Here is a 9,485-nt window from a genome sequence, read left to right as displayed (position 1 = left end):
GGCAGGACGACTTTCCACAGGGAGCAGAGCGAAGAGGGAAGAAGGGACTCCATAAAAGAAATCTGTTTCCACAGATGGTCCCCGCTGCCCAGTTTCAGAATGCAGAAAAGGACCAGCCCCTGCAGGACAGCCTCTGAGTAGGGACAGCCCCACCCAGGACTCCACCTGCAGCCCTGGGAGTTCTGAGCCCTCCTCAAGGTCAGCACAGTCCCTCCACCTTACCCTGCCTTCTCGAAGATAAGCATTCCAGCCCATCCAGAAGGGAGACCGGTTAAGATTCCCCACATCCTCTTTCTCCTGCTCCCCTAAGAAAAGTCAATGCCTGCTTTTCAGAACGAAACAATTCACTGTACCAGTATGTGTTTGTCTGGCACTGTCCTTGCATTCTAATTTTGAGGAATGATCTGGATTCAGTTTTTCATTAGAGACCGAGCATCCTTGTACATTTGGAACATGAAAGATATTTAAAATATTTATATATATATAATATATATATATATACTTTTATTATTCACCCGTTAACTCCATAATATGCCAATCACGAGCTAGTTTTCAGCAGTTACATTCCCTTGATCACGGCTGCGTAAGGATGTGATTAATTGGAAAACAGGGAGACCAGAGACACGGCCAGAGGTGACATCGCGCAGCCTACGCCATCGTAATGCAATACAATTGTCAAGTTCAGCGGCGGTTTGGTAAAGCCGGTTCAGTTCTGTTCCCTTTGCCAGGGATTCTCACGTTTGTGAAAGTTGGACCGACAAGTGGTGGGGTTCCATTTTCTGGTTTGAATTCTCAGTGGCTTTATCCAGAATCTCACTGGCAACTGATTACTGTAACACCAGCCCAACCTAGGAGAGCCAACAGGGAGAGGCAGGGTTGAGTTGACAGCCATCCAAAGTCTGCCCCATGTTCCCACCCGGTTCAGAAGGTCCAAGGGACCGGATCTGCACAGTGCCGCCAGGAGCCGGGAGCCCTCACTCAACTTCCACGAGGGGCTTCGTACATCACCCAGCTCCTTCAAGGAAAGCAACCGCCAGCAACCTGAGCCACACTCGTCATGAGGCCTCCCTCCAGCTGGTCTGTCACGCATTCTGTAAGTGCTGAGGACACCATAGCCCCGGGCTGCCCTCTGGAGCCATCAGAGGAAGGGCTGAGGGTCATGCAGGGAATGAGGGCAGTAGCCCAGCACAGGAGACGCCTCGGATCCTCTGACTCTAACCCTCCCAGCTGACCTCGGACAGCTCGACCTGCGGTTCCCTGAAGCGGTCCTGAATGCCCTGCCTCCAGCCAGCCGAGGCGGCTCATCTCGTGGGGAGAGAAGCTGGAGACAGGGTTCCTGCTTTTGTATGGCTCTGGGGCCTGTCCCCTCTGCCACCTTCACACCTGCTGCAGAAGGGGAATGTGGACTCTGCCAGTCTGGCCCTCAGAGGGAGGAGACTTTCCAGGGCCCGGAACGCCAGCTGACAAGGGCCCAGTCCCGTGGCCCCGTCCTGCTGAAGGAGCAGACGTACCTTCTCTGCCCCCATGCTGGGGCACTTCCAGTTGTAAAGGTAATACTGCAAGTTGCCGTCCCCTATGCCAAACTTGAGCTTCTCCAGAAAGGTTTTGTTCTCCATGAGATCCAGGGCATTGAACACGTCAAACCCTTTCTGCACAGCAGGGAAAAACAAGAACAGGTGAAGAGAGATCAAAGCTGCCTCGTCCTCCTGCCTCCATCATGTCAAAGCCATATGGCACAGGTGGCCAGGACAGCAATCTCCCTTCAGAAGCTCTAACTGCATCCACGTTAAATTCAGACTCCAGCCGGCACCCGCTCTCCATCGGAGGCGCTCAGGACACTCAGAACGCCACCACACCCGGCCTCTCCTCACTGGCCCTCCGAGTGCACACTCGTGTACTCGGCGTCCGGGTCACTGCTCCTGCCTCCCCCAAACACTAGTCATTGGCACAGTCTTCTCTGGAGACCAAGCCCGGAAGCCCTTCCTCTGAGAAGTTGGCTCCTAGCAGCTGCTCAGCACTTCTGTCTTCCCCTTACTCCCCAGACACCTCAACTACTAGGCCTCAGTGTGCACCCTGTGACTTTAGGGCCGCTGATACACTGCTAGAGAAAGACGCTTCCTAAATCTCACCAAATTGACCAGAAGTTCTCACGGGGCACAGACTAGACTGGCCACCATCTGGCTGGCCCACGGGGGCCGCTCTCAGTTGGGGCGGGACCCACGACGAAGGACTGACTGATGCTGACCTCTTCGGGTCTTTTTTCTTTTTTCTTTTCTTTTTTTTTTAAAGCCTGGGCCCCTCCCCCCATGTGCTACAGTCAGCCACTCCAATGACTCACCACGACAGGGACCAATCTCCCCATTGCCATGCTGTGGAAGTCGTAAGGAGAACCCCTTTACTCCCGGAGCAGGCCTGGCTGTTCAGGCTCCTTGGGAGCGTCTCCCGTGAGAACGAAACTCACTGAAGTAAATCAGGAGTTCAGTGCCTTCACTTCATGTGGGTCCTCCTAGTTTTGAGCCGCTGGCTGAGGAGTGGTGGGCCCCTTCCTCAGCAGAGCGGGAGGCCAGCTGTGCTCACCACTGCTCCCACTGCCCTTCCCCACACGTGTCCAGGCCCTCCAGTCTGCTCCTCACCATTTTGGCGAGAACAAGGGCGTCGCTCATGAGGTCTAGAAGAGGGGTCTGGGTGTGGACGTTGTAGAAAGAATAAGCAGCCTTTAGACTCTTGTGGGTTGGGTGATTCATAATGGTGGAGGGAAGTGTATAAAAGCTCAGGAAATCTGTCACTTCACCGTTTGCATTCTGCAGGGAAAACAATAAAATGCAACGTCACGCACGCGCGGTGGTCCTGCAGCCTGGGAACAGTGTTTCCTATTGCTTCCACACCACCCGCAGGCAGCTCTGCCCCCTCAGAACAATGGGGGCACACCGAAACAGCATGTGCAGGCAGGAGACAACACACCGCCGAGGGCACCCGAGGACAGAGCCGGGAGCAAGAGGCAGGCCGGACCAGGGGCTGACCCTGCTGAGCTCTCGCCCTGCCTGCAAACTGTCAGGGACTTCAGGCGGCTCACGCTCCCCCAGACGGTGTCCCTGATGCCCGGCCTGCACCACCTCAAGCTGGACGGCCAGGGAAATGAAGGCTTACCTGAGGAAAAGGGACCAGTTCTCTTCTACTGTGTCACCAGTGGGGACTGGGGGTTAGGATAAAGGAAAGAAGGGCCCGTGCCAAGTCCAGAGGGCACCATTTTAGCAAGTACAAGCTACAACTTCCGTTCTTCAGGGAGGACCAAGCAAGGAGGGCCAAGGAAGTCTAGGATGCCAACACTGCCATCAACCGGCTGGATCTTCAGTCACCGAGTGTGAGAAACCTAGCCGCTCGAGGAGGATGCCTCACCCGGGCCCAGAACACCCCTCCCCACTCACCTCCACCACAAAAGTGTCTATGATATTCTCCTGGGGGTAGAACCAGTGCTCCACTTCCTCCTGGCTCATGACCGGTGTGAGGTGGAACTGCTTCAGGTACCTGGTGAGGAGCTGGTGCACTACTGGAATGTCCTTTTTTTCCATTGGTCGCAGTCCAGCTGTCTTGGGAGTCTGGAATGAAGAAAGACGACACAGTATCAGCTGTGCCGTGAGCATCTTGGCTCCCTCTCAAGTCCTGCAGGAACCAAAAACTTCACAGTCTCCTTTCCTACCCCAACCCTGGATCCATCCACCCAGGTGCTCAAGAGACAATCCTCAGTCACCCCTGGCGATGGCCCCTCGCTCACGGCCCCACTGCACTCAGGCCCGAGTCCTGCCTTGTCGGGGTCTCTGGCCCTCTCCCTCCTAGTGAAGGCTACCCTCTCTGGCTGAGGCTATCGCTTTGATCGCTCATCCATATGGCCCGGCCACCTGCTTAAGGAAACACAACCCATCACGCCCCTCCCTTGCTCTCAATTCCCTAACACGGAGCACAAGACAGTCCACCCTCTGGATCAGCTGGCAGTTCTGACTGTCCTGTCGTTCCAGCCCAGTGGTTCTTAATGGGGGCAACTGTGCCCCGGAGGACATCTGACAATACTCTGAGACATTTTCAGTTGGCACAAGGGGGAGGGGCACTACTGGCATCTAGTGGGCAGGAGCCAGGGAAGCTGCTAAACATCTTACAATGAACAAGCCACTCCCCATGACAAAAAATGACCCGGCCTCAAATGTCAACAGTGCTGTGACAGAGCAAAACCCTCATGGATGTGCTGGGGAAGGCCCAGCCCAGTGTTACCCATCAGCCTAGTGGAGCCTTTCTTGGCTCCTTTCTTCCGAACCCTCGCCATCTCCCACTGAACTGTAGCTGATCTCCTCCTGGGCTGGTCTCTCTCCAGCAGACTTAGAGCATGTCATAGACCAGCTTCCAGTCTAGGCCCGGTGGAGCCCGTGGGCCCAGCAGAGTCCACACCAGACGCCTGCTTTGTCTGTCTGTTCGGACCCTGCACCAGTAGGGCCTCCAGCAGGGCCTGCTGCAAGTTAAATCCTGAAGAAAAGCACCAAACTCCTGGGAGTTCATCTTAAATCAGGATCCCACCCCACAGCTGCTTTTTCTTAAGGAAGGCTTCAGTGGAATGAAGCCACGTGATGCTCCGGAGTAAATACTGGTGCCGACAGAACATCCCCAAAGGCCCAACACACAAAGGTGGGGTCAGCCAAGCCTGAAAGCAGGGGGGAATTACAGTTTCTGTATCTCGGGGACTGCCTGATACAACTGCTTCCCTGTGTAGAAACTGCTTTTGAAAGAGTTTGAGGATCTCTCCCCACCCAAATTCTCGCTAATCCTGATGTCTCCAGAGAACACTCACTGACCTCGTTTCTACATGGTGGCTCCCACAATGACACCTCCAATCCTGCACTGAAAGGGTCTCTCACCCACAGGTGGGGAGATCCAGAGACACCCTTCTAGCTATGACACCCCTGTAAGAATGCTCTTTGCCTGCCTAAAACTCAAGACAAGTCTGTCATAATAACAGAAAGACTTCCATCATAGCCCTCCCAAATCTGATCTTTGGGGCAGTATCTAACTGCGCTACACCGTCTCTCAAATCTGGACACTGTCGACCCGGGGCCAGTGCGGGAGGAGCCCAATTCCAGAGTGATTACGCCAGTCTGGTGGCTCATGAATCCAGGCGGGTGCCCCTCTGGTCTGCAGGTGCCCAGTGGCCATGCTGCCACGGAATGGAAGAGCTCTGTGGGAAGACACGTGGCCTTCAGAGCGGGGGGGATCCTGAAACCACGCACAACTGGGGAGCAAGGAGCAGCATTTCTTTCATTGAGAAACTAGGTAACCTGAGACCCAGAGCAGAAAACCAGCTCACTCAAAGCTGCCTAGTCCTTCACCAGCCAAATTTGGATTGAGGTGGGCGTTGGGGGGAGGGGGGGGCGCAGAGGGGCTGGGATTAGAAATTGAGGCTTACAGGGGCGCCTGGGTGGCTCAGTCGGTTGAGCGTCCGACTTCAGCTCAGGTCATGATCTCACAGTTCATGGGTTTTGAGCCCCACATCGGGCTCTGTGCTGACAGCTCAGAGCCTGGAGCCTGCATCAGATTCTGTGTCTCCCTCTCTCTTTGCCCCTCTCCTGCTCATGCTCTGTCTCTCTCTCAAAAATAAACAGAAAGAAAGAAAGAAAGAAAGAAAGAAAGAAAGAAAGAAAGAAAGAAAGAAAGAAAGAAAAGAAAAGAAAAGAAAAGAAAAGAAAAGAAAAGAAAAGAAAAGAAAAGAAATCGAGGCTTCCCTCACAGGCTGGGGTCACCCTTCCTTTCCCTGCCTACCAGATGCTCTAGAGCGTATTCATACTGGGCTCTGGGCTGCGCTGCAGGTCAGTGAGTAGATTCATCTTGCTCTTTATACTTCGCTAAGGCTAAAATCACAGAGGATAGATGTTCTCTGAGCTCATCAACAGATGACAGGGAAGCTAGCCCAGGTGCAGACACAGGAGAAGTGAGAAAGCAAAACTAAAATAAAACCCTTGCTACAGACAACAGAAACAGCAGAGGCAGGAGGGTTGGAATCCAGAAACGACGAAGTGGGTCACTTTTCTGATGAGCTCCCGCTCCCATCACCCCGCCAAAGCCTTGCTGCATTCCTGCCCAGGGCCAGGATCTCCTCGGCCTCTCTTGCCCCTGCCCAGCGCCCCAGGGCACCACTGGCCTCTGGCAGTCGGTAGAGCTTCATGGTACGCTGCATGGTCATATTTCTGCTCAGGTGGGAGAACTTCACTTCAATCAGCTTCCGAGGGTTTAGGGACCGATGCCAGTACCTGTAGGGACACAAATGTCCTGTCCTCAGAGGATTCTGGCAAGTCCCAAGGAGGGCGATGGCATGGAGCTCTCCAGATGGCCAGCAGGTGGCGTGAGAGACCCGTCAAGGCCCCATAAGCGCCAGTGGCGGCGCTGGGCTCGCCAACATCCCCCCACCAGTAAGAGCAGACCTGCCACAGCTCTTCCCGGATTTCCTATTTGTCTTTCCTGATTTCAAAAGCCACTTCTCTGTTACAGCAGTTGTCTGGGAAGAGCAACCGTCACTTGTGGAATGAAGTCCATGGAAAACCTAGGTCTCGGAATGTTTATCCTCCTCCTCCCTCCTCTACTGCCTTCGCCTGCTGTTTCTCTTCTGAATTTGAGGCAGAGACTGTCCCTGGCTCACACGGGGATCCGACATGTCTCTTTGGCCCACATAATATTCAAAACAAAATTGAGCCAACCACCGAACACCTCTGGACATTTACCATCAAAATCCAGATTTGGGCTGGTCCTTAAAAGCTAAAGCAAATCCCCAGCAGACTGCCCTCCCTTCTCCAAAAGGCAGGAATCAGTGGGAGCTGAGAATGGCTAAGCCCTCTGGACAGGGCACCCGCTCTCCCGTCTGTGCCTACAACCTCCCCCTTCACTCCTCCGTGCTCCCTACCTGGCTCCCGTGGGCGCCCACCTGCCACCTTATCAGACAGGAGACATGCTCTGGGGCGGGCACCAACTTAGCGCCGGCGCTGCGAGTCTGAAGCACGAGCTCCTCAGCTGGAGTGGGCACGCCCAGACTTCGAGCGCCCTGTAAGAGATCTTTACCTGCAGGTGCCAACAGGCTTTGGTAATACCACGCCGGCAGTGTAAACAGCTTGGAAGATGCCCTCCAGGTGAACTCGCCGGGTTATCTCCCGGATCAGGACCGGAGCCACCCTCTTGGAGCGCAGCTTCTTGTGGACACACAGGAAGTTGATCTCCACCATCTTCTTCTCTCTGGAGAGAAAGGGAGAACTCCCAGTGACCAGGCTTTTAATGGGGAAGATACTCCCTCAAGCTCCTGGAGCCACCGTGTAGGGAGGGGGGCCTTCAGCTCAGGCACGCGTCCTGCCACCACCTGCACCCGACAGCTGGCACGTGGAGTCCCTCGACCCCACCGCTGCTCTGCTGCACCAGGCAAGGAACCCACTCCCTTCAAGCAGACCGCGCTTTCCATGGGAGGTGGGGCTCAAGCAAACCCCTTTATCTGAAGGCACCACCAGGATCTACCTCATGGATCCCCAATAGCAGGATGCCCACCTTTAGCTGGCAGGGCACCTCAGAGTAAGTCAAGGGCTATCCTGGAATTTCAAGGGTTCTGACTCCCACTAGAATCCGAGGCCTGTAAGCCCAGAAGACCGCAGCAGATAGTTCTGATGTTTCCAGGGAAAATGTGAAGAGCAGAGCTCGGAGGTCCCGTGAGGGTTTGGATGTTGAGTCACACTGGCTCTGGCCTGTTTCTGAAGCTGTTCAAGTGCACCACCACGTGACGGGTGCAAGCACAAACACTGAGTCCCTGTGCAGGTAGCACGCTGGTCCTCAGGGTGGACCCCGTTCAGCCCAGGGCACAAATGAGAGAACCAGCAACAACTCAGAGCAAAAGACATGGTTCCTATGATGAATTTCTATCCCCAGGACCTGAGTTCCCTCCCTTCAAGGGATCTTCACCCTTCCTTTTGTGGAAGGTACGTGTATCTTTTCTTCCCTCGCTCCCAGACCAAGCAGGATGGTGGGGATGTGGGGCGTAGGGGGTGGTGCTGGTGCTTACGTGTCATAGATGTGGATGTTTGCTGGGATGGCACTGATGAACCCAACCAGTTTCCGACTTGAGACCACTCGAACCCCGCAGTGCCACTGGGGGAGCCAGCCAGGCGGCCGGAGAGCCCTAGAAGAGAGACAGAGGCCATGGTGCTGCTGACCAGTGGGCTGGGCAGGCTGCTTGGGCTCCATAGCTGAGTCTGTTCTAAGCTCCTGCTACACCTCCCTGGGGGTTACCAGCTAAATTCTCCATAGGGCCAAGCCCTCCGGGACACACATGGGATTGAGCCAGAGCCCCTTCCTGCAGCTCAGCCCATTTGGCTTACTTACCCACCCAATCCAAACTGTCACACTAAGGACTTCGCACCCGATCCCATTTCTTTGTGCTCACTCACCATGACAGCTTACGCTGGAGGACGGGCCTCACTGGCTCAGACTCCAGTGGGTCCTGTGGTTGGGAGCAGATCACAGAGAACCCAGAGCTCTGGTCTCCACCTGTCCCCCGGACACCATCACCCCCTCTTTCTGCCTGCCCAGTCTTCCCTTTTCAGGCAGTCATCCCTCTCCATTTCAGCCTCAGGCCTCTACATTCCTGGATACTAAACATGGCCCCAGGAGGCTGGATGGCTCAGCCAGGCAAGGCCATTTTCATATAACCGGGCATGCTCAGCAACTGGATAGAAAAGGACTTTTCTTTCTTTTGAAATCTCAGTAGGTCTCGTCCCCCCTTCCCCTCTTACACAAAGTCACCACACAACACACCAATCTCTTCTGGGTACTGATGCCACAAAGGCCTCCCTCACCCAGTCATTCTACCTTAAATAAGGTTTTGATTCTTAGCTCCACTGAAAGCAACCCTCTCTCCTTCAGATGTGGGGATTCAAAATAGACACACTAGCTTGCGTCTGAAGGCTGGTTCTTAGCAAGGATGAGAAAGTGGGCCCGCTGCGGTGGCCCTGCCCCACGCCCACCCAAGCCAGGAAGCCCTCACAGCTCACCACAGCAGAAAGTCCGGGGAGTAGTCGAACCGGAACATATTGTCATCATCCTCCACGTAGTTCTCATTCAGGAGGCCATAGAGTTCTTTCAGCTGCAGAGAGACAAGGGGCAGCCTCAGAACCACTCTGCCCGACATCCTGGGGCTCAAAGCTTTTCGGAGGGACAAGGTAAACTATCAAAAACCATGTTTCATCTCATAAACCCTTTTCACTCCAGGCATGGCACGGACTCTTTTGGAACAAGCACCCCAGCTGTACTAGGAAACTGAGCCACGGAGAAGTAGAGCGGCTGTGACCCAAGTACACAGAGGGGCAGGGCAAGAATGTCAATGTCAGCCAACTAACCAGCCACGGCGTCGTTACAACAGGGAACAGATGAAAAGATGAACGAGACAAATGAACACATGGCAGTAGGGTATTACTCTA

General features: G+C 54.6%; 1 protein-coding gene across 3 annotated transcripts in view; it reads right to left on the bottom strand.

Moving 5' to 3' along the window:
• Nucleotides 1-482: 482 nt before the first annotated feature.
• NMT1 (N-myristoyltransferase 1) overlaps nt 483-9,485 on the bottom strand; it is a 30,509-nt gene continuing 21,506 nt past the window's right edge. For all 3 annotated transcript variants that reach the window (XM_047093331.1, XM_047093333.1, XM_047093332.1), the window contains 8 exons: nt 9,060-9,151; nt 8,072-8,188; nt 7,090-7,260; nt 6,179-6,287; nt 3,426-3,596; nt 2,634-2,801; nt 1,512-1,649; nt 483-848 (listed from right to left, as the gene is read on the bottom strand). In XM_047093331.1, the coding sequence (XP_046949287.1) occupies nt 828-848; nt 1,512-1,649; nt 2,634-2,801; nt 3,426-3,596; nt 6,179-6,287; nt 7,090-7,260; nt 8,072-8,188; nt 9,060-9,151 (987 nt within the window). In that variant the 3' untranslated portion in view covers nt 483-827. The remainder of the gene's footprint in view (nt 849-1,511; nt 1,650-2,633; nt 2,802-3,425; nt 3,597-6,178; nt 6,288-7,089; nt 7,261-8,071; nt 8,189-9,059; nt 9,152-9,485) is intronic.

Source organism: Lynx rufus, unplaced genomic scaffold (assembly GCF_022079265.1).
Source record: "Lynx rufus isolate CCGP_SWC_20201006 ecotype Redwood Valley unplaced genomic scaffold, mLynRuf1.p SCAF_34, whole genome shotgun sequence".
NCBI lineage: Eukaryota > Metazoa > Chordata > Mammalia > Carnivora > Felidae > Lynx > Lynx rufus.
Note: the sequence above shows the minus strand (reverse complement) of the source record. Positions and strands in the feature narration are given on the sequence as shown.